This window comes from Mustela putorius, unplaced genomic scaffold, assembly GCF_011764305.1.
Source record: "Mustela putorius furo isolate JIRA1106 unplaced genomic scaffold, ASM1176430v1.1 tig00000275_pilon_pilon_pilon, whole genome shotgun sequence".
Classification (NCBI taxonomy): domain Eukaryota; kingdom Metazoa; phylum Chordata; class Mammalia; order Carnivora; family Mustelidae; genus Mustela; species Mustela putorius.
This window is the reverse complement of record NW_025421341.1, coordinates 15,181,204-15,206,394: the sequence shown is the minus strand read 5'-3', so window position 1 is coordinate 15,206,394 and position 25,191 is coordinate 15,181,204. Positions and strand designations below refer to the sequence as shown.

At 39.9% G+C, this 25,191-nt stretch overlaps 1 protein-coding gene across 6 annotated transcripts in view; it reads left to right on the top strand.

The window, feature by feature from the left end:
* LANCL1 (LanC like 1) overlaps nucleotides 1–24,863 on the top strand; it is a 38,494-nt gene extending 13,631 nt beyond the window's left edge. For all 6 annotated transcript variants that reach the window (XM_004767018.3, XM_004767020.3, XM_004767019.3 and 3 more), the window contains 7 exons: nucleotides 5,118–5,325; nucleotides 13,677–13,812; nucleotides 14,338–14,484; nucleotides 17,808–17,990; nucleotides 20,355–20,531; nucleotides 20,964–21,036; nucleotides 21,635–24,863. In XM_004767018.3, the coding sequence (XP_004767075.1) occupies nucleotides 5,118–5,325; nucleotides 13,677–13,812; nucleotides 14,338–14,484; nucleotides 17,808–17,990; nucleotides 20,355–20,531; nucleotides 20,964–21,036; nucleotides 21,635–21,711 (1,001 nt within the window). In that variant the 3' untranslated portion in view covers nucleotides 21,712–24,863. The remainder of the gene's footprint in view (nucleotides 1–5,117; nucleotides 5,326–13,676; nucleotides 13,813–14,337; nucleotides 14,485–17,807; nucleotides 17,991–20,354; nucleotides 20,532–20,963; nucleotides 21,037–21,634) is intronic.
* The last annotated feature ends 328 nt before the right edge of the window (nucleotides 24,864–25,191 follow it).

Here is a 25,191-nt window from a genome sequence, read left to right as displayed (position 1 = left end):
ATCTAGTTCATAGCTTTCATGCTAAAAACCAGGACAGATTCCTATTACAGCAAAGTTTTCTTCAGTCCTCATGGTATCATTTTTTTTTTCTTTGAAGTAAATTAGTTGTCAACATTTCAAAAACAGATTTCTAGGATGAACTGTGGGGGCAGTGCCACACTTCCCAAAATTCTTATGCACAATGACATCGATCTCTGGTATTCAGAGCAGTGCCGGCCTTAGAATGTTCCACTGTGATAGAGATGTTATTTTCTTGTCCATTACACCAGCCACTACCCACATGTAGCTGTTTGAGCATTGAAATGTGGCTAGTGTGACTGAGAAACTGAATTTTTAAATGTTGCTTGCTTTTAATTAACTCCGTTTCCTAGAAACTTATGATTAGAAACTGTCTTATTAGACACCACAGTTGTAAGCAACCAAACCAGCTCTGGGAGTTGTAAGATCAGATAATATATGTCTGGGTTTCTTCTGGCCTCTCAGACCAAAAAGGAGGTGTTTTTTTTGTTGTTGTTTTTATTAAAAGCAACCCCTACTTACATTGGATTGATGAGTCTTCCAGTCCACTTGCTCCTGAAGTACATCAGAGAATCAGTGATTACTCCAGGAGTCACATCACTCCCCACACCTTTGGAGGACATTTGTCCTCTCTTCCCTAAACTCCAGGTGCATCCAGCTGCCTACTTGCGTGCTCTCTCTCTCCTTGGATGTCTGATGAATGTCTCAATCCTCTCTGCCTCTTCCCCACGGCCAGGCCCTGTCTTAGACGTCTAGTGCTCACCCACGTCTGGTGCCCCTCTCTTTCTGGACTCTGAGAGGTTAAACCTCTCAACTTCAGTGTCATTAGGTGAGGTGACCTCTTCTAGTTCGGGGGCTGGAGGGGTAGTGGCATGTGTCACTTCCAAGCTAAACCCTCTAGTTGCTGGTGTAAGGCCATGTAGCACTCTTCATGTGGTACCCCTCTAGGATTCCCTAATAAAGCCCCTTCTTGGAAGAACTGGACTAACCCATAGGGTTATCTTTGAAAGCTGCTTTTTAGGGCACCTGGGTAGCTCCATTGGTGAAGTGTCCAAATCTTGATTTCAGTTCCGTCTTAATTTCAGGGTCATGAGTTCAAGTCCCACATTGGGCTCCAAACTGGGTATGGAACCTACTTTAAAAAAAAAAAAAAAAAAAAAAAGGCTTTTTGGGAATACCACTCCTTTACATAAACCAATCATAGAGTAGCATCAAGCCTAAAGTTCTGTGTCTGGCTTTTAATAATTTGAGCCTCCAGGGAGTCTATCTTTGTTAACCATGTCATCCCCTAGCCTTCCCATCCACATGGACTTGCTCAGAGGACTGATTGCACTTCCTGAGAGTACTGTGCACAGGCTCTGTTTCAGCTTCCTCTTTTGGTCTACACCCATCCATACCTTCTCCTTGATGGTGTATTTTTGCCCCCTGGGAGGGAGAGGATACTCTGTCCACCTCTGTCCATTCTTTCTCCACCAAACCAGTCTCCAAAGCTGTGAATAAGCACAGAATGAACATGGCATTTCTAAAACGTTTACTAACATGCTTGATTCTAAAAGGTATTTGATCATTTTTTTCTGATGTTAAATCTGAATTTGGATGTAAAATAGAGGCAGTATACCTATTACAACTTTCCTCTACCCTTTAGGAAATAAAGTACAACCAACCAGAGTAGGAATAAACTCTTATTCCTGAAGGAGAGTACTCATTAGTTAACAGAGTTAGTTACCCAAATGCTTTATTGGTCATCTTTAATGAGTTAGGGATTAATGGGCAAATAATGGATTAGATTTTGCTTTACTCATTTCTCAGTATATCTCTCTTCATATGGATTATTTTCCCATTTAGAATATGTCAATAAGTTTAAACCATATATATGAGCAAATCTAACAAGACAGTAAAATTCAGACCCAAAAAAGCATTCGTTTTCATAACATAATCACAGTAGTTATCATAGAGTGAACCATCTAAGAAATAGAATCAATTTTATGTCAATAAAAATGTCAAAATCCCTCCAGATTTAGAAGAGGGGAAGAGTGGGTTTCTTTTTTCTTTTAATAGAATAATCCCAAGACCTAAAACGATTTGGAGCATGTATTTACAATTAAATGCAATCAAAACTTAAATCTCACTCCAGTCTTTTCTATTCTGGAAGAAAATGTGAAAGGGTAGAAGGAGGAAGTGAATCTCCTTTATCCTACCTTTTGCTTAGCAAATAATATAGAAGGACATTTTATCCACTACTCAAATTTAAGCCCAGAATACTCTGTTAAGGATACTCTGTTAAGGATATCCTTAAGTTAAGGATACTCTGTTAAGCATATCCTGTGATTAAAAAAAGGAAGCATTAAAAAGATTAAACCCCATACATCATTCTGTGCTGAGTCCTGTCAGGACCAGTTTTGATGGTTGTTATCCTGGAAGCCAATACAGTGTTCTTTCTCATTATGTTAAATGTCCTTTGGAGACTGGAATCCTACTTGATAATGAGTTTATGAATGGATGCAGCTGTAACTCTTCCCTCCCAAACCTGGCCCTTCCCTAGAGGCATATTAGTATTTTGGTGGATGAGAAGCATAGTAAGCCTTGTAGTACTATTTGACTTTTTCCATGAAGAACAAATTTATTTTGATAAAAACTACATTTGAAAAGGTTTGTTAAATCATTTTTTAAAGATTTTATTTATTTATTTGAGAGAGAAAGAACACAGATAGGGGGAGCCCCAGAGGGAGAGAGAGAAGCTGGCTCCCCACTGAGCAGGGAGCCTGATGTGGGAGTTGATGCCAGGACCCCAGGATCATGACCTGGGGTAAAGGCAGAGACTTAACTAAGCCACCAAGGCTCTTTGAAAAGAGTTTTTAAAGCGTAGACTGAGGCCAGGGCTGCAAGTATACGTAAGGGGACTAGGGGAGTTTTCCCTGCCGAGCCCTTGAGGTTATGTCTGTATTTCCCACCTCACCAGTTACCTCGCGGCATTTGGTATTTATGCAAAGGTGATGTTTTATGCATGAATATTGCTAAGGGTTGGAACAGCATAAGGATTAGGTTCAAGATTTCTAGCTACATGTAATTCCCCCACTTTGCTATTAGGGCATATGGGATATCCAGTATTGGTGAGGCATTAAATGTCTTTGATTCCCATGTTTTGTCTTATACCCTGGACCTAGACTGATTTCTGGTAGGCTTGTCCAGGAAGTATTTTCAAATTGGCAGCAGCACTGCTCACTTGAACACCTTTTCATCATGGGTGTTTTGTGTCGGGAAGTAGAGACCATAAACTGCAAGGTGCATTAGATTGCTTAATCAAAATATATGGACACTCAGGCCCAGAATGAGACAAAGGAGAGAACCAGAATCTGAGGTTATGCAATGCCAGAAGCTGGAAAGATAATTCTCTGCTGATCAAAAAGAAAAAAAAAAAGTTTTTCATCTAAATGAAATATTGAGGACTGGACAAATGACTACCTGGTTGTCCTGAGAAATCCATCCAGCCTTACAACTGCAAACTTTAATGGGTTTTGTTTGTTAAAGATTTAGGCCATGAGGAATTGTTGATAATGAGAGACAAAGGTCTGAAAAGGAAAGCAATCATTGGGCTTGTATTTAATCACTTTGTATTTTCTCAGACCTCAGTCATGTCATTATCTGGCTGTGGTGCTTACAGAACTTAATTAGGGGAGTTCAGGCAGCAATGGGAATAGGAGGCCAAAATGAAAGGGTAACAATTTAAACAGATTGCCAGCAGATGCCTGGGATGGATGGAGATGAAGCCATTTAAGAACCTAATTGGAGAAGAAGCTCTTGACATTGATCATTTGTGAAAAGGAGGTTTTAGGTTTTTTTTTTTTTTTTCTTGTACACGTGGTTTTTGTACACTTATGTCTACAGACCTTCAGCACTGGTAGGTCTGATCATCAGCTTGTGGAATTACTAACACCAAGCCACTTTGAAAGAGCAGACAAGGTTATTAACTTTGGCAGGGAATGAAAATTTGGCCTTAATATACATGTGCAATTGAATTGTCTGTAGCACAAAGCTTTGGAGATTACCCATGCAAAATGAGAAAACTATCTAAATTTAAAACTGTCCTCAGTACAGTGAAAAGTAATTTTGCAGACTGCATTTTTACTGCACTGAAATCCATGAAGAGATGGGCTCTATTAATTTAGATTTAAACAGAGGCTCTGTATCTTCTAAAAATGGTAAATGAGATGGAAAATGTACTTTAAGGGGAGAAATGAGTTTCCGGAAATGCTGCAGGCGGGCAGGTTCCCTACTCCACATCTTTGAGTCTGCCCGGAGATCAGTCAGGTTCAGAGAGAAGGCTCTATCTACTGTAACAGCCTTTCGGAATAAGGACATTCAGACAACGCCTCAATTATATGTATATAGCAGGCTTCAAGAGCAGATAAGAAGCAAATCGAGTACAGCCCAAAGCAAAAGTCATTGGCAGTTTTTACAGTATAATTCCTAAAGTGGCTGGGTCCCTGGCAGAGAAAAAAAATTAGGGAGAAATTTATTTTCTCAGATCTCACATAACTTAGTAGTTCTCTTATAATCTGCCTGGAATGATACTGGAGTAGGGAATTTGGTTACTCTACCTACCTTCTCACTCAAAAACTTAACTTCTTTATAAGGAGAAGTTGAGTTTTCACTCCCCAGACTTTGAATTTTTTTTTTTTAGCTCACAAAAACAAATACTACTTTTTGGTAAGTAAATGATTATTTGTTAAATAAACAGGTGACTGTTTAGAACCATGGTTTTCATAACCTGTCATGTAACCATCAAGTATGATACGTTAGCACACAACAGAGTGGGACAAGGATTAATAATAAATTTACGTTAGCGTTCTTCCAGGGCCTCAGAGTGCCTGTTATTTATGGTTGTAATGATGAGGAAACAGAACAAGTGCCTGTGTCTGGTTCTTGGAGCTGCTTGATAATAAAGCTGTGTCTAGAACTAAAGTCATCTGAACTTCGATAGTTTACGTTTGTGTTTTATTGTTTATCAACAATCAACACTGCTGAGTTGGCAGCAAACCAAACTAATACAGTCAACAGCCCGTTCCTCATCTTTACGTTATTTTCTTTTTGCTTCTCAGGTATCGCTCTGCTTTACTTACATCTCTATGATGTGTTCGGGGACCCCGCTTACCTCCAGATGGCACATGGCTATGTAAAGCAAAGTCTGAACAGTCTGAGCAAGCGGTCCATCACCTTCCTCTGCGGGGATGCAGGCCCCCTGGCTGTGGGCGCTGTCGTGTACCACAAGATGAACAATGAGAAGCAGGCAGAAGACTGCATCACCCGGTAATCATGTATCTTTTTGAGGATTATTATCTAGACATCATTTCACATTCATTCTGCTTGTGTTAGCAAAAAGAACATTTGAGTGAAGTTACTTTTCCCTCAGCGATAGGTCTTACTACTGTCATTTGCTCACATCACACATCATTCCAGGGTAGTTAAGGAACAACCATTATAGTCCCTATTATATTGTAAGATGTAATGACACTGACACACACCAGATCAGACATCAGTTTAATAATAAAAATGAGATCAGAAGTCTAATCCTGGGATTATAATCCAAGGAGCTGTTATCCAAGATCAGTAATTTGAAAAATGTGGTTCATTTCCTGCGGTGGGCTGGGGGAGACCCCGTCATGGACTACAAATGATTCAAAATTGTTTTTCCCACGGGCAAATAACAGGAAAATCCAAAAATTTATTTTTAATAGAGATCGGGTCAGCCCACTAGAAGCTTGCGAATTATGAAGAATTACTAAACTTGCATACTAATAAACTACAATTATTATTTTACTAGAGTTTATTGAGCACGAAGAATTCTGTTAGGAAATCTGGCAGCCATGCAACTCTGCACACAGGGCTGTTAGGCTCCCACTGAGTGTGTCCACACGCAGAGACTTTCAATTCCAACAAAGGTTTCTGGCTGTGTTTTGTTGTTTCGTGGACGTTACTTTTTAGAGAAATTTTCAGTTTGCAGAAAAATTGAGAGGCAGGTATAGAGATTTCTCACATACCCACTACCCTCCACACATGCCTAGCCTCCCCCAGTATGAGCATTCCCCACTGGTGTGGTACACTTGTTACAGAGGATGGGCATTCACTGACATATCCTTATCACCCAAAGTCCATAGTTTATATTAGTTACATTAGTTACATCTTGGTGTTGTGCTTTCCCTGGATTTGGATGAATGCATAGTGACATGTATCCATCATTATATTATCATATGGGATAGTTTCTCTGCCCCCAAAATTCACTGTGCTGCACCTGCTAATTCCTCTTCCCTGTTCCCTGACCCCTGGCAACTGTTGGTCATTTTACTGTCTCCATAGTTTTGCCTTTTCCAAAATAGTTGGAAACATTACAATATGTAGTCTTTTCAGATTGGTTTCTTTCACTGAGTAATATGTATTTAGGGCCCCTCCATGTCTTTTCATGGTGTGATAGCTCATTCTTTTTAGCACTGAGTAGTATTCCATTGTCTGGATGGACCATAGTTTATCCATTCACCTACTGAAGGACATCTTGGCTGCTTTCAAGTTTTGGCACTTATGAAAAAAGCTAATATAAACATCCAATTCTTAGGGCTTTGTGCAGACCTTTACAGTTCCTTTGGGTAATTATCAAGGAGCACAATTGCTGGATCATATTATAAGAGTACGTTTAGTTTCGTAAGAATTGCCAAACTGTCTTCTGAAGTGGTTGTACCATTTTGCATTCCTGCTAGCAATGACTGAAAGTACCTCGTGCTCCACATCCTTGCCAGGGTTGCAGATTCTGGCCATTCTAGTAGATGTGTAGTGGTATCTCGTTGTTTTAATTTGGATTTTCCTGATGACGAATGACTTGGAGCATCTTTTTATATATTCCTTGACATCAGTATTGCTTCTTTGGTGAAGTGTCTGTTAAGGTCTTTCACCCATTTTTTAATTGAGTCCGGCAGCATTTTAATCAGTGATTGTCTCCATGGTTTTGATTTGACCATGGTTTGTGATTCCCACTACTTTTTCTTACAAATTACTATTAGAATGCATTTTCATCACTGATTTTGTTTGTGGAGGACCTTTGGTTAATTTTACAGTGTGCAGTGGTGTGTATTTCATTAATTTGGTCTAAAATTCTAATAACTATGGAGTTCTTTCTCCCCCTCAAAATTTTATTATGAAAAATTTCAAACATACAGAAATGTTGAAACAACAATGAATACCTGTATACCTACCCACATAGATTCTACCACTATCATCTCCTATACTTACTTTATTATGTATCTAATCCATCTCTCCATTATTAACCCTTTTGGGGCAAGGGATGCATTTCAGAGTGAATTGCAGACATCAGTACCCTTCCTTCTAAATAGTAAAGGCATGTATATCATTTACTAGAGGTCAGTATCTGTTTAGTTTTCTTCTTTTGACGCCAAGTTTACACACAATGAGCTGTCCAGGTTTTATATTTGTTGAGCTTTGACAAGTGCATATACCATCTAAATTTGCAGCACAGAAGCTTCCTTTCTGTTTCTTTGTAGCCAGTTTAAAAACCATTAGCCACACATCTGCTTTAGAGGCTCAGAAGGAAGTCTTTTATTCATTGAGTCACTCTTAAGTATCAAAAATAAGCCCGTAGTGGTCCTAGTGTTTGTAATGCCAGCCTTTCTCAGCTTGCGTATAGCCAGATGGTAATAGTTAGCTGTGTGAAAAATGAAAACAAGATTTGTGTATTCAGATTGGGGAAATACTACTTAGCAGAGTAAAATATACACCTTTACTGGCTGCACAGAATCTTCACCAGCTTTTGGTACTTGGGCAAAGTCCAGCGACTCTAGGGAGTGGAATTTTCCAGACTCGTCAAGTAGACAGCATTTTTCCTCATGACATTTTAGGGCCTACTGTTGTAAGAAACCAGCTTTGGGGCATAATACCATATGTTAATATTGGTTTATTATAAAATACTCTTAAAAGTTAACTAAAATTTTTTTGATACCTCGATAATAAAAGTTTTTGTTATTTATATCTTTTTAAACACTTTTACAGTGTTTCACCAGTATTTTATTTATATCCAGTAGATGTGTTAAGATTAAGCATATAGAATACAGATAATGAGAGGAAAATAGGCCACTCATGGCCACAGTTTTGATTTTTCAGATTTCTAGAGTTTATGGCAGAACAGGAAGAATAAAGGAATTATGTGTAAATCGCTTTCACAACTCCTCCCTTTTAAGGGAAAAATCTCCAAGCCTTTGCAACTCAATTGAAATGATTTGATGTCATCTGATAGTTAATAAACCTACTTGGTGGTTTTATTTTTTTACTGAACCTTCTCTCATGTATCACATAGGCCTTTGGACATATCAGAGACCCTCAATTTTCTATGTAGCATCTGTGCTGTGCTCCACCACCAATGTCATTTTTCAGCTTACCTTTCCTATGGTTTCTTAATAGAGTAGTCTTTCAGATTCCTAATTTCGAGTTTTAGAGATCAAAGAAGTCAATGTTTCCCTAAGGTTGGGACTCTTAACTTTAGGACCCTGGGAATCTTTGGGCTTCCAAATGTATAAAATCCCCAAGTTGTACCCAGTATGGAGAGAACATTTACAGTTTTTTGGAGGAGTCTCTGCCTCCCCCAAAAGGAGTGTGTGTGCGAGTGTGTCTGTTCATATTCGATATGTCCTATAGATGGCCAGGGCAGGTGGCTAGGAAGAGAATGAATGGCACTAATTTTTCCTGCTGTTTGACTTCTACCGTGTTCGTTTTCACCTTCCTTCTGCACAGAGAGAGTTGGTGCCCCTACTCAAAGAGAGCGTGGCCTATTTACAATACCCCGCTAAGTCACCAACCCGACAGATCTAGTGCTGTGGGGCCACTATTCAGAATGACGAAGAGCTAGCTGGCTTTTGGTCAGAAAGTGTCAACTCTCTTTTGTAGCGTGATGAGTAAGAAAAGAACTTCTTACCAAAAGTTACAAATTTTTAGATGATACAAGGTAAAAACTCCCCTCCGCAGTAACACCCTGGGGAATTACTGCTAGGAGTGGAAAGAACTGTCCTGATTTTATAGGTCTCCATTCTTCCTTCAGTGACATTTCAGTGTCCTGTCTCTTCTGAAGATAGGTTGCTATTAATATCAGCGTAGCAAAACAAATGGAACTGCAGCGATGTGCTTCTGGCTTTGAGAGTTTTTGAAAGCACATAAAATAACCGTTATGATTTACAAATGCTATCATTTCTTCACTTTATCTTGAGAACATAGCATTTAAAACCTGCATTTCCATGTCCTACCTTTTAGGACCTTTTAGACCCAGCTCAGGAGTTTTAATGACTTGAATTCAATTCCAGAAGAAAAGGGAATGCTTCCTTTCTTACCCTAAACTGTAAACATTTTATTTTAACAAGATGCTCTAAGCAATACTTCATTTTCAAGTATTTGAAAACTATTTGCTATCTACTTGAAACTTCCCAGAAGCAAATGAGTTCAGCTGCAAAATAATTGAAATGCTAATTACATATCGCCACCTAGGGGTAACAGGATCAGTAAGATTAGCAAATAAAGGAAGTGTGGCTCAAGCACATTTAGGTGAGAACATTTTTGGAGTCATGCGATAATTGTTCCTTCCTTAGAGCCATTTGTTTAAAAAATTCACGGGAATTTTTCTTTTTGAATAATTCAATCCCTTTACAAAAGTAAAGTGCTTTTTTATATGTAAAATCTATGCAATTTGATAGATGTTTAAACTTGATAATAAATTCTGAAATCAAAACTCTGAACTATTCCTTCTGTTTCCTACAACAGTTGAGTTTGTATCTAGTAAAAAGACTTTCTTAACATCTCAACATTAAGGAGCTGCCATTTCTGGCACGAGACAAAAATAGAATTTTTTTTCATAAATGTTTTTAAGGTCTTTAAAAATGTTAAGGGTGTGTGTATATGTGTGATGATGTATGATATTGAAGCAAAAAACAAAATGGCCCAGAATTCTACCATCCAGACAGCCTGTTGACATTGGGGAAAAACTCAAAGTATACAAGAGAACGAAAAGTAACCTTTAGCCACCGTGTCCCTATTCCTAAAATAACCACTGTTCCATCGTGAGTTTAATGCTTATATTTATAGAAGAAAAACCATGCGTATTTAACCAATTTGATGCGATGCCTCCATTTGTTGAGGAGTAATAGAACTTGGTCAGTAACTGCAACCCGCCTTGCTTTTTCACACCTCTCTTTTCTGACAGGGGGTAAATTCCCTTAAGTATACTTTTACAACTTTTTCTCAATCTGTTTCATAACTGTTAGCCCTGCTCAGTCACTGAAATCATCTCATTCTGGTTATTAAATGACGGCTTTTAAATTTTAAGTTGTGAGTGTTCCCTTCCCCTCCACACAGGCTTACGGAAGGGGAGGGGAGGGTTGGGAGAGGGGAACCGTCTGCTCTTTCACAAGGACCCTTTCCTGTGAGTCCGGATGCTCTTCCCTGTACCTGTTGGCTATAGGCTGGTGGCAGCACTTGTTAGGTTTTTGTCTGCCTCTTTGTTTTTGTTTTTTTGTAGCTGTTAGTGGCCTCCAGAGATGAGCCGTTGGAGCTATCCAACCCATCAGCTCTAACCTTAACACTGAGTATGTTAAAATGAAACATAAGCAGTGGACCAAATTCTCCCAAATAAACCAAGTGTACAGACATTGATTAAGAAGAAGATAGACCCATATAAACACACACAAGTAGTTTCCTGCCCTGTTCTTGTGGCTCAGAGAAAACCACACTGTGCCCAGACAATCTTATTAGGTCTTATTCATCAAATATGTAGTAGAGCCTGTACCCATTCCCAAACTTTCCACCTATCTTCACCACTCATTCAACCAACAAAAAGCCACCTGTTAACGTTTTTTAACTCTTTTTATCACCAAATCCTCTGGTGTAGATTTTGATAAAGTTAATTGAAGTGCCAGGTGCCTCTGAATGGCGATTCCTGATAAGAACACTTAGATATAACCAGTCACCCCAAGGGTGTGATTTTGGATACTTCACGCATTTATCATAGGGCTTATATGCTTACAATTCCTAGTGCCTAAACTAAAGTTAGATGAAGTACATGCACAGGCACTGTTTATACTTACTACAGTGAAAGTAAATTACCACATAGACAACAAGAGTATTTTACAGCCAAATAATGGCTTCGTCATCAGGTAGTGTGTGTAGTGTCCTAAGCTACCTGACGAAGAAGCCATTATTTGGAAGGGCTGATGTCCTCTCATTACTGCTCTTTTCCTGAAATTCTCTGGCTCTTCCCTCATACTTTTCCAGTATGCTAGAGTCATTTTTGTCAAGCCTCACCAAAAATTACATTGTTTTAGTAGCTTAAATGGTCTCACATTGAATATGTAGGATAATTCAGACATAATTGGGATGTGCTTTCAAAATTTTGTATGATAAAAATCCAGGGGCACCTGGGTGGCTCAGTGGGTTGAGCCGCTGCCTTCAGCTCAGGTCATGATCTCGGGGTCCTGGGATCAAGCCCCGCGTCGGGCTCTCTCGGTGGGGAGCCTGCTTCCCTTTCTCTCTCTGCCTACCTTTCTGCCTACTTGTGATCTCTCTCTGTCAAATAAATAAATAAAAATTCTTTAAAAAAAAAAAAACCAGTAACTTACATCAATGACCTTCTTTCTAAAAAAAAAAAAATCCAAATAACAAAGTCATTTTCCCTACTTACCATATTTACTTTCGTACACCCTCCCCACCCCACCCCCATCCTCAAAAAAGAAAAGTTCATTCTTTTGAGTTTAGACTGCAGATATGGTTGCTTTCCTGACGTCATTTCCCTGTGAACCTCAACTGCTTTCTGGTTTCCTGGGGCTTCCATGTTGGTTCTCTGAGGAGAAACCTGGGGCTTTGGTTACCCCACTCTGCCAAGTATTCCCACAGCTGTGCCTGTATTTCTGGAGCCAAATGATGGGGGAGCAAGAAAGAAGTGAAGCAGTGAGGGTTCACCCTACCCTTCTGGGACCACAGCTGCTCCAATCTGTGAGAAAGGGTCCCTCCCTCAGAGACTGGGCTTCTGTGGGCTCCTCACCTTCATTTCTGGTCCGACCAGGAGATTGCTTGTGGCCCGGGGTGTGAGAAAACAGAGAAGACAAGGAAACATAAAGAAAACTACAGGACTTTACCCACTCTCTCTGACATTAGGAATTCCCTTTCTCATTCTTTCTTGAGACAGAACTAAAGGGCTTCTTCCAGGACTGTCTCTTTCAGCCTTTGGTGCCCACTTCCAGGTTTGGGGCTGTTCTGAATTCAAGCCAGGAGAATATCATATGTGAAAATATGGTAGACTCAACACTGGTTTGGTGGTGCTTCAAATTCTGGTCATCCCCACTCTGCCTGCTACTGTTCACAGTTTGGAGTCCTTACACAGCTGCTCTGTGCACTCTCTCCAGGTCTTAGAGCTGCGCTTACCAGGAGAGGCAGGCTGGGGTATGCCTACACCAGCCGACCTGGAGCCAAAACCAAAAACAACTCTTTCTGAAAAGCTGAACTGAGTCTGTCAATAGAGAATTAATAAATTATAATATAGCCATTCGATGGAATACTATGCAGCTATGATAAAGAATGAGACTACTCTAGTATAGAATGTTTGTCAAGACATGTTGTTGCACAGCAAGCCACAGAACATCTGGAGAGAGATTTTTTTTATAGATGTGCATATTATTGCTTACATGTGCATAAAGTAATCCTAGGAGCGTCCGAGAATTTGGTAACCATGGTTATTTCTGAAAAGGAGGACTGGAAGGGGGAGACTAGGCAGACAGGGGAGGCTGACTGATACCTCTGTGCCGTTTGCCTGTTTTAGGGTAGATCAGGCTACCATACAGACATTTCATGTAGGCCTAAGGGCACATTAAGAAATAAACCAACAAAGGAGGTAACTGGGGTGCTGCAGGCTTTTCATTTTACGGAACTAGATGACCCGTTGAGTTGACAGAGTGGTTTCTCCAGACTAAATGCTGTATCGGGCAGCAGTTTTTAGTTCCTCTGACCCCTGCTGCTGGTCTTAGCGCACACCTCCAGAAGGAGCTAGGGAGGAGCCATTTAACCACGGCCACACATGCCTACTCTTAGTCTTCGAATTTGTCAGTTCCATTGTGACCTGAAGAAAAATGTGGTTGAGAGTTAATTTACCCTTTGCAGTCTGTCTCAGCCCACTTAATGTATGGAATATAATTTATAATACAAATATAATTTATAATACAAATGTATGAAAATATTTGCCTTTTATGTATAAATTAATTTTAATATATTTAAAGTGTTTAACTGTAATAGTGGGGAGCCTGGGTGGCTCAGTCGGTTAAGCGTCTGCCTTCGCCTCGGGTCATGATCCTAGGGTTCTGGGATCGAGCCCCACATCCGACTCCCTGCTCAACAGGGAGTCTGTATCTCCCTCACCCTCTGCCACTTACCCAGCTCTCTCTCACTCTCTCTCTCTCTCAAATAAATAAAATCTTTAAAATAAAATCTTAAAAAAATAAAATAATAATTTAATGATAATACCTAAATATATATTTGTGTGTGTGTGTATTTTTTAAATGTACCATTTCAAGTATCTCCCACTACCCAGTCCCTTCCAAGTTATCTTAGACATGTATTTTTATTGCAAGGCTAATTCACCTAAATAAGATTGACCTTCATGCTCCAAATGAAGTGCTCTATGGACGAATGGGCTACATCTATGCTCTTCTCTTTGTGAATAAGAACTTCGGCGTGGAAAAGATTCCTCAAAGCCATATTCAGCAGGTACCACATTTTTGTGCTTTTTGGAGTTTTGATAGGATCCCAGTTGTTATCTGCCTGAACTCTCAGTTTTGGTTCTCCAGTTAGCGTACCCCAGGTAGAAGGAAGGTGTGTGTGTTGGCTTCTAAAGGTCAGGTGGGATCAGAGAGCCGACAGCGTCAGGCTGAGTGCTGTTGGAAACACTTAGAGAGTGACTGGGGAGCAAGAGGCCCAGCCGTCTCCATTTGAGGCCAGGTTTCACCTCCCAGATGGAGATGTCTCCTTTCGTGCCTGAAGGAATTCATGCTTTCCTCTGTCAAGTGAATTCTCACAAGCTCTAGTAAAGAGTTCAGAATTTCTGTATCTCCCTCTTTTAAGCGGAATACAGGCAGCCCTGCTTTCTGAGTGTGGAATTAAACTGTGCCCGTCTGTGGCCAGAAGATCCCGTCTGATTCACCATGTTCTCCATACCTCTTAGCAAAAATTCCTTACCTCCAGCGGGAAGATTTTTATTTGATTCTCATTATTTGATTGGTTTTCTCCCTATAGATTTGTGAAACAGTCTTAACCTCTGGAGAAACCCTAGCCAGAAAGAGAAACTTCACAGCAAAGACTCCACTGATGTATGAGTGGTACCAAGAATATTACGTGGGGGCCGCTCATGGCCTGGCAGGAATTTATTACTTCCTGATGCAGGTAAGAGGTGAAGATGGTAAAACTGAGAAATGCGCTTGGTGACTCTCCTGGCCAGGGGGAGAACATCGGGGCTCCCCCTCTGGTTTTTTATTCTGTCTGCAATTTTCTGGCCTCCACAAACAAGGGCAACATTGGCCAGAGCGCATGTTTAAGTGTATAAACATAAAAGGCACTGTGCCGTGGGATGATGTCTGATTTGTAGGTGACCGTACTTGTCTACCTCGTGCCGCTTTGCAGACTGAAGTGTTTGGGCCTATCCTTCTACATGAAGTGCCTTCTGCTCTGCTCTGCTCTGCTTTTTTAGCACATGCCTTGAATTAATATTGTTGCATATTATTAGACACCACCCAGTGAAACAAATTCCAAAAGTAAGAACAAAATCAATAGAAAACAAATGAGCATATGTTGCCTACGGCTCACTTGGAGAGCAAAGTCACAGAGCCTTTTCAATGGATTTTGTGTAACTTACCTGAAAAATAGCTGAATGTGCTATATCCAGCCATTCTTTGGATCTAATACCCTTGGGAGACATCAGCCAAAGTCACACAGACTAAGGACAGTAGTAGGATTTACTGCAGCAAGCATAACCTGGTAGGGGAGGTCAGAAGAGGACTTCTCATGAGAGTATCATTTCCATTGGCTCATTTAGCTCTCTTTAAAGAGAAATTGGCACTCGTGAATAAGAATTCATAGCAAAAGAAAATTGATTTTTAATGGCAGCAGAGGTGCCCACCCACACCTTCCCAAAGTACAATGCAGCATAAAGAAAAGTGTTTCATTAATATGTTCAACATGAGTGCTCAGATATACATACTATTAGCTGGTTGAGTAGCCGGCTGCAATAATGCAAAATCAATGTCAGACCTCCATCTCCCTATAACTAAACAATGACAACGAAGCTGAAAAACTCAAGGTTATTATTGCTTTTGAATGCAGAGTCTCACACTTTGAGTGTTAGTGGCAGTAAGAGACCAACTTTTGTATTTGTTCTGCACTTCTCAATTAGGAGTTTTATAATGAAGGGTTTTGACAATTCAGACATAGACTCCTTTATTTTTCTGGCATAAACCTCCACTGGCTCTGTATGTCCAGAAGTAAATATATATTCTTGAGTTTTCAGGAAAGGGGAATTCATGTATTCTGCAGTTTCAAGGTGGCTGGGCACCCTCATGACCTTGCATTGAAGCAGGTCACGAGGAGTCCTCTTACTTCCAGCTGCCTCCTTTTGGTGGCAGTGAGAAATCTGGAAACCTACGTTCTGAGTTTTCCATTGGCAGATTGTTGTCTATTTGAGATGATTTAACCATTAAAATTAAATAATTAAATTAATTATTAAATTAAATAATTAAAATTAAATAATAATCCATTCCGGTAGGTACTTACATATCATAAACATAAATAAAAATATTAAACATAAAACATAGTATTATGTTTTATCATAATATCTTAAACATAAAATATTATTTGTAGGTGCGCCTGGGTGGCTCAGTGGGTTAAGCCGCTGCCTTCGGCTCAGGTCATGATCTCAGGGTCCTGGAATCGAGTCCTGAATCGGGCTCTCTGCTCAGCGGGGAACCTGCTTCCCTCTCTCTCTCTGCCTGACTCTCTGTCTACTGTGATCTCTCTCTATCAAATAAATAAATAAAATCTTTAAAAAAATATATTATTGGGGTGCCTAGGTGGCTCAGTGGGTTAAGCCGCTGCCTTCGGCTCAGGTCATGATCTCAGAGTCCTGGGATCGAGTCCCGCATCGGGCTCTCTGCTCAGCAGGGAGCTTGCTTCCCTTCCTCTCTCTCTGCCTGCCTCTCTGTCTACTTGTGATCTCTCTCTATCAAATAAATAAATAAAATCTTTTTAAAAAATATAATTTGTAGCCTGTTTTGGATAATTCCTGCAAATTTGAGGAAAATCAACTCATTCTACTCTAGCATTTTCAACTGAGCTGAAACAGTACTCTCTGGGTAAAGTAAAATCTGTATATGCCCTATAGAACTCAGTGCCCATTCAGTCCCCACACCATGGGCTACCCCCTTACCCAACGTGCTCACCCCCCCCCCCACCTGACAGGGCCAATACTTTGAATTTGTTATTTGAAGATATAAGCTGTGCATTGAATTAAGTACTGGACCAAGAGGAGAAACTAAATCATTATATCAAAAACGGAGGCTCGGGGAGCCTCCTGAGTGCCTGGGTGGTTCAGTTGGCTGAGTGTCCAGCTCTTGCTTTTGGCTCAGGTCATGATCTCATGTCGGGCTCTGCGCTCAACCGGGAGTCTGCTTGAGATTCTCCCTCCCTCTGCCCCTACCCCTGTGCTTGCGACTTGCTGTCTCTCTCAAATTAATAAATCTTAAAAAAAAAAAAAAAGAGGACCAAATTCTTTAAAAAAAAAAATGGCTCAAATGCCGTATGTTAGTGCATCCTGTAAATCTGTACATCATTGTATAAAAATAATCCTGCACAAATATCAGTCCCAAATCCTCTGCAGAAAGGCTTAATCTAGAAACACACAGTTTGGGATCTAGATTCCAGGTCTCCTGACTTACTAGCTTCCCGTTTTATTGGAAACATCTACCACTTCTCTAAACGTAAAAATGAAAGTTGTATTTACATTGCCGAATGCAGCAGCTCTTTGTGGCTTTTAAAGTATGATTGAGGTATTGAGGTATTTAAAGTATGATCTGGGTGGTTCAGTTGTTTAAGCATCTGACTCTTGATCCCAGCTCAGGTCTTGATCGTGAGTTCAAGCCCTGCATTAGGCTCCATACTGGGTGCGGAGCCTATTAAAAAGAAAAAATAAAGTATGCCTAAGGTAGTAAAACCTTAGGAAACATCTCTTGTGCACATGCATTGACTTTGGGAAATTATTTATATGTATGTATACAGTGATAAATACTGAAAAATAGTATGTACATAAAGTCCCAAGAATTAATGCATAGCCTAATTTTAGTACGTTCCAATAGGTTAAAAAAAAATATTGGAATGGAATCCAAAACCTTTTAATGACTTCTAGTTCCTTTTGATCATGTTACCTTTCTGGCTTAACACTAATCCCAGAGGGCACCTGGGTGGCTCAGTTGGTTAGGCATCCGATTCTTGATTTTAGCTCAGGTCATGATCTCAGGGTCATGCGATCAAGCCCTGTGTCGGGGTCCATGCTGGGTTGAAATCTGTTTAGGATTAATTTTCTCTCTCCCTCTGCCTCTCCCACCCCCTCTCTCTGTCACCCTCTTTTTAAAACACACCTACATACACAACTTATCCCTGGGGTTTAGGAAGATCTCTTTGCTTTAGCAGAACTAATAATTCCCTTTCTCGTTTTTTAGCCCAGCCTTCAAGTCAACCATGTGAAGTTACAAAATTTGGTCAAGCCCAGTGTAGATTATGTCTGCCAGCTGAAATTTCCTTCCGGCAATTACCCTCCTTGTGTGGATGATAATCGAGATCTTCTAGTCCATTGGTGTCACGGTTCACCTGGAGTGATCTACATGCTCATCCAGGCCTATAAGGTACTGTGAATTTTCTCATTTTCAAAAGAAATTGGAAAATGTAACCTAAAATTCTGTAACTTAAAATTGTTTTTTATGCATAATCTTTAAAGGAGCAATAGATAAATTATTTGTTGGACCTGCAATCACTTTGCTAAATGGATTATAATTCATTCTCATAGTATCCATCTGCATGAGGGCAGAAACTACTTCATAGATCAGGAGACTGTTCCACTAACAGTAGAATAGCCCAGATCATAGCATCACTGGCAGAGCCAAGATAAGTATCCCAGAAGTTCAATTAAAAATAGAACCTTTCGGGGCACCTGGGTGGCTCAGTGGGTTAAGCCTATGCATTTGGCTTAGGTCATGATCTCATGGGATCGAGCCCCGCATCTGGCTCTCTGCTCAGCAGGGAGCCTGCTTCCCTCTCCCTCTCTGCCTGCCTCTCTGTCTACTTGTGATCTCTCTCTGTCAAATAAGTAAATAAAATCTTAAAAATAAAAAAAATAGAACCTTTCTTGAGCACATGGGTGGTGGCTTAGTTGGTCAAGTGTCTCTTGATCTCTGTTCAGGTTATAATCTCAGGGTTGTGAGATGGAGCCTGCTTCCTAAAAAACAAACAAACAAACAAACAAAAAATACTGTATTGGGGCACCTGGGTGGCACAATTGATTAAGTGTCCAACTCTTGGTTTCAGCTCATGATCTCAGGGTCAGGAGATCAAGCCCCCCATCAGGCTCCGCACTCGGCACAGAGTCTGCTAAAGTTTCTGTCTTCCTCTCCCTCTGCTCCTCCCCACCACACTTTCTCTCTTGCTGTCTCTCTCACAAATAAATAAACACATCTTTTAAAAAAAAAAAATCTTTCTTGTGCATTGCTGATAGGATTGTAAAATGATGTAGCTGCCATAGAAGAGAGTTTGGTAGTTCCTTAAAAAATAAACATAGAATTAATATGTGATTCAGCAATTCAACTCCAAGGTATATATACCCAAAAGATTAAACACAAGGATTTGTATAGATGTTACAGAGATGTTCCACAGCAGCATTGTTCACAGTGGCCAAAAAGTGGAAACGGTTCAAGTGTCCATGCACAGATGAATGGATAAACAAAATGTGGTGTGTGTCCATATACATATCTACAGTGGAATATTATTGAGCCGTACAAAAGAAGGAACTTCTGACCCATACTGCAACATGCATGAACCTTGGAAATAGTATGTTAAGTGAAATACGCCAGGTGCTAAAGGACAAATAATGCATGGTTCCATTTATATGGTGTGATGGTTAGAATGCGGTATGTAGAGTAGGCAAATTCATACAGAACGTAGAAGAGAAGTTACCAGGGATTGGTGCTGGGGTGGGGGTGCATTATCATTTAATGGGTAATTAAATTTCATCACTCCAAATAGGGGTGATGAAAATGTTCTGGAAATAGTGGTAATGATTATGCAAAATTGTGAAGGTCATGAATGCCACTGAATTATATACATCAAGTGATTAAAATTGTAATTTTTTAATTTTCTTTATTTTGCTATAACAAGAGAAATGCAAATATTGTTTCTAAAAAGCATGCTATGGCAGAGCCATAATCTGAGAAGAAAAAGGTTTTATTTGAAAGAAAAAAAAAATAGAAGTAAACCAAGATATCTGTGTCCATTAGTGCCAGATCTACAAATTATAAATCTATGAACTATAAACAAGCATTGCATGTCATATTCTAAATAAGCTTTTAGTATATCAAATTTTACTTGCAGTAAGTTGGATATATGGAAAAACTTTTTAAACTGTCTCATTCTCCTTTTAAGAACACTTAGTTTGCAATGAGATATTAGAAATGTCTACTCAGAATATTTCTTGAGTCTTTGATCAATATATAGAAGATTATAAAGGTATAGCTCTATTTTTCTGACAAAGTATAGTATGTTATAGTCAAATTCCATTTTGTAATCAATTTTCTAAACAGTTTCTTCTCCAGTTTGTAAAGAAATGTCCTAATGGTGAAGTGCATTATTGTTAACCAGAGAAGATAACATGTGGTCCTTTGGAAAGTAACTAATGATAATAGCAAGTCACAAGTAAAATAATGCTACTTCTCTAGTAAGACCTATATCTGTAAGCACAGACTGCACATAAAATGTAGATGGCACAGGCCAGGTCGTGTGCAGTTATTTAAAAGCAAAAAAAGCAAAGCTCGTGAAGTTTTGTAATTCATCCCCACTGACAGGACCCATCTCTCTGGCTCTGAATGCCTTGTTCTTTCTCGCCAAGCCACCTCCAGCTCCCCTCCCTAACGCCCTCACCCTCCTTTCCCATCAGGAAGGAATGTCAATAGAACCTTCTTTCATACGGCTTGTCATAAGACTTGCCCTTGGCTCTGCAGGTGTTCCGAGAGGAACGGTATCTCAACGACGCCTACCAGTGTGGTGACCTGATCTGGCAGTACGGGCTGCTAAGGAAGGGCTATGGCCTGTGCCATGGCACTGCGGGGAACGCCTACGCCTTTCTCACACTCTATAACCTCACTCAGGACAAGAAGTACCTGTACAGAGCCTGTAAGGTAGGCATCAGCCCTGTCGGAAAGAAAACACCTTCCCCCGGGAGACCGTAGAAGGGGCTCTGGTTCAATCCGATGGGATTCATTCATCTTTTAAACCATCATGAGTCTGTGGAACACCTAAGAAAAGCCTTCCAAAACCATTCCATTGAATCCGCCTTCTTGTATAAGGACACAGTTCTACTCAGCAGCATTTATGGGTGGACAAAAGAAACAAGTTCTGCTTTCATGACCTGGGAGACGGTGGCTCAGGTAGCGCATCACATTCCTCTCTTTTTCGCTTCATCCTCTTTCAGACCATCTGTTTCTCTGTATCAGCCCCTTTTTTCTGCCTTGAAGATACTTTGCAAAGTAATTCTTAGGGATAATCTCTATCCACATTTGGGGGTCTCTGGAAGGAGTCACTACAGTAACTTACCTTGGTCTCACTTTCAGTTTGCTGAGTGGTGCTTAGATTACGGAGAACACGGTTGCAGGACGCCGGACACCCCCTTCTCCCTCTTCGAAGGTATTTTCCACACGTTTACTTAGTTGCCTTGTAATGTCAGCATCTCCTTCTCTGCTTGGTAATCAATGAATTTGAATTTGAGCTTTATCAACAAATTAATTTTATAATCATTTCTTAAACTACTTCTTTCCTTCTTAATATGAAAACTCAATATTAAAAGTCAAGTAGTACATGGACTCTCTCAGACCTAATACCAGCGGTCGTAATGATGACTATCATCTGTGAAGCCAAGCACATGCTTGGCGTTTCGCAGATGCCATCGTAAATCATGTCAGCAAAAACATACACGCATCATTGTCCTTATGTCACAAATGAAGGCACTGAAGCTCCGACAGGGAAGTGGGCCGACGGATGATCAATGGCAGGGCTGCACCTTGAACTTCTCTGGTTCAGCTCTCCTTCCTGTCTTCCGCCCGGACAGAGACTGAGCACGCTGGTGATCTGGTGTTGACCTGCAGCATATATAAATCCAGGCAGACGCCCCTTGTGTTGAAACCCTTGCCATAAGTGTCACAATGCTGTTGATGCGACAGAACAAAGCCACTGTATAAAATGGACTCATTGGTGTAATAACTTCTGCCTCTTTTTCTTCCTTCAGGAATGGCTGGAACAATCTATTTCCTGGCTGACCTCCTCGTGCCCACAAAAGCCAGGTTCCCTGCGTTTGAACTATAAAAGGAAAACCTGCCCCCTGCAACCCATTGCATGACTCTTTCTGTATATCAAACCTGGCCTGAGTGCTTCCATTGCTTTTCAAGGAAACAGAGTCAAACCGTGTACTCCATTTACTTGAGTTGGGTTTTTTGGTTGGTTTTTTTTTTTCAGAACTTGTCTTCAGTTCCTTTTGTCTGTCATTTACTTTTACTTAAAAGTATCCAAGGAAATGTTTTAACTTTAACCTCAATTTCTTCCTAAAGGTAAGGATGAGTGTTATGTACAGTGTTTTGAGGGCATAGGGATATATATTTTTCAGAACTTAGAGGAGATCTCTTACTTAAGCTTATTGAATATAACTATCTGTTGCTGTTCAAAAAATGTTTAAAGGAAACTAAATGTAGATAAAGATAAATATATGGTTATTGGCGGGTATTGCCCTACACCTTTATAGTATTTTTCCTCCAGTAATGCAGACAGTTTTATGACTGTTTTTCTCTAGGTGGTTCATTGTGAAGGGGAACAAAAATATTAACTGTATGCTTCTGAGACAAAAGTTGCAAGAGTTGCAGACTGGTTTAAGGACCCAAATACTGTTTTTCAAATTCACAATACTGGTTTAACTAGCGATAAAGATACTTTCAGATCTGCTTCCTCATGGTAGTAAAGAGTCCAGGTTCTGTAAGTCAACATTTTTATCAAAAAGTTCTAAAATGCTATGGTGGTTTTGAAAATTCTGATTTGAAGGTTAGTTTCAAGATAAGCTAACAAAAAGTTTATTAATAGTTTTTTTCTAAATGAAGCGAGTGTATTTTTGAACTATTTATTTAAATTTGTTTGTTCTTTGGAATTAGTGTAAGATCGGGAGACAGAGTTTCCTGTTCGTGAATGTGATTTGGGGTTTCAGTCCACCCTGTCCACCCGACCTTCTAAACTTTGACCCGTGCTTTACTTCCTTGGCAATGACTGTGCTTTCAGTGCTCGCTCTTTGGTACAAGCCGTAAGATATTTCCCTTCTTTTCAGTCTCTCTGGATGTTTGTTTTTTCACTAAGTAGTACAGTGCTTCTGCATCTCTTTTAAAGGGGAAGGAGGGCTCCGTAGCCAATAACTTGAGCCAAAACACTAAGCTTTCCGTAGAAATGCTGTTTACTTAGGAGGTATTAGCCAGTGAAAATGTTTAGAACAAATAGATCCTATCTCTCTGCGTTTCCTAGGCTTAACTTCCTCAGTTTCTGAGCCCTCGGGCTCCGGTATTTATATGGTAGCTGAGGGACGCCTGGTGCTTCCTTGTTCTGTATAAAGGTCCGGCTCCTCAGCTTCCCCTCCCCTTCCTTCCTTCGCTGCCTTTCCCAGGCTGGTTTCATCCTTTCTGTCTATTTCAGCTGATTTTAGAACATTTTGCAGCTTTGCAAAACAGGGTCTAAGAATTTTAAATGTGCCTATTTCATGGCCTTCTCGGTCTCAAAAGCGTGCTATTTTTATTTTAACTTTGAACCAAATCCCACTGGGTATATGTTGGTTCCTATGGATAATAGTCCCATATTATTTCATAATCAGCACCAAAACAGTTTATATTATTGGAAATTTCTGACCTTTTTAAGGCTACCAACAGAAGGATCTGAAAAAAACAGCCCACTGCTCAGTTCCTAGGATCAGCTTATTCCTCTGTGACTCGCACCAGTTGGGCAAACCTTGTGCCTCTCAGATGTCGGAAGTGCTGGTCAGCTGTGCCTTTCTTCCAGACATTTCCGATGAGCAGTGGTGGCATTTATAGTAAAGCTAACTTGCCTTGGGCTGGGTGTCCAACATGAAAGAATAAAACCCATTTAGTTTAGTTAAATGTCTTAACTATGCTGTGCCTGTACTTTTAGCTACTATAATTACTAACCAAGGGAAAGAGGCAAAAAACACTTTCTCTTAGCCAGAGGAAACTTAATCACAGTGCATCTCCAAACATCGTGATTAATTGAACCCAGGGAAGACTTCAAGGCAGCAAGAAGAACATTTTGAATAAGATTCTTGTTAATACTTACATGGCAATTTAACTACTGCCACCCATCCGTTAACAAACTCATCAATACAAACACAATTCAGGTTTCATTTTTTTTTATTTAGCTTTTTAGGACTTATTAAACTGGCAGAATTTTCTGTTCATGCCATTGTTTTCTTTATAGTTAAGAGGTAAGAAAATTTGATAGGCTTTTAAACTCAAGCAAAACCTATAAAATTAAGACCAATTCCCTAACACCATGATGGAAACTGAGAAACTTTTATGCCAGTTTTCTTAGTTTTAAAAGGAAGTGGCATCATTGCAGTTATATTTCTGTTATATCATTCTCCCTCAGCTATTTTCATCTTCTTCTTCTTCTTTTTTTTTTTTTTTTTTTTTTGATTAAAAAATCCTTCGCAAAAGTTGCTTCCCCAGAAAACTCCATAGTATCTCTTCTCTCCCCATGCAAAGACTAGGAGTAAAACCTTAGATGTTTGTGAGCCGTGTTCATCTATCCCGCCATGTGTTTCTGCTCCCGTAGTGACGCATTACAGAAGTTAACTTTTTATCATGTCAATAGTGTGAACGTTATCTCAGCCATTTCCATCTGTCCCATTGAGCTTTGGTCTTTCATCCTTAGAGTGACTGGTTTCCTTCTCATCTTTGGTGTCAGTTCTGATTATTTGACATCAAAAGCCTTTGTGGTAGGAAGAGTTTGAGGTAAAAGTGGGTCCACAACCACTTTATCTTCTCATTGCCACTTCCCTGCATAACTGAATTGAAAGACATACTCGGCTCCTATGTCCCCAGGTTCATTTATGTCTGATCTTACAGTGACCTGCCTTCTGCTAGCTGATCGGAAATACAGAATGTGGAGAGTGAACATTTATTCATCTACTCCTTTGGCTGCTGGAACTGATCTGCAGTCCTCTATTACTCATACTGATTTCTGATTCCACTTCTGCTTCCCCTAAATAGGTCAGAGCCTCCCATTTGCCTATTGCTGAGCTGTAGAAAGAACTGTTTCCCTCCTGTAGGTATAAACAGAGTGTTGGGGATATTCAGGGAACCCACCCCCACATTATATTGCCATTTACTGGGAAGGGTTGGGATCATAAGTATTTCTATGTTCTGCAAAGGAGTTCACTTAGTGGTTCTCAATAAAATTTTGTTAGGACTCTATGTGTCATGTTCTTTCTGTTTGCTTTGTTTTAAACTTAAGGAATATTTTCCTTTTATGGTAGATGGGGGCTTTTTCCCTATAACTCTCATTCCCTGGGGTTTGTTTCCGACTTTTTCTTCACTGTTTAGTCAAATAAGATTTGCATTAACTTTCTGAAAAGTTTTTAGAGGGAAATATTTTTTAAATATGATTATGATGGAGTCAGGATCCGAACAAAGCAGTATGTTAACCATCTCATACATATGAGAATCCACCTGTGGTTAATAACTATAGGCCTACTTCTAGAAATTTCCCTGTTGACCAATTCTGAAAGGAACTTTGAATAGA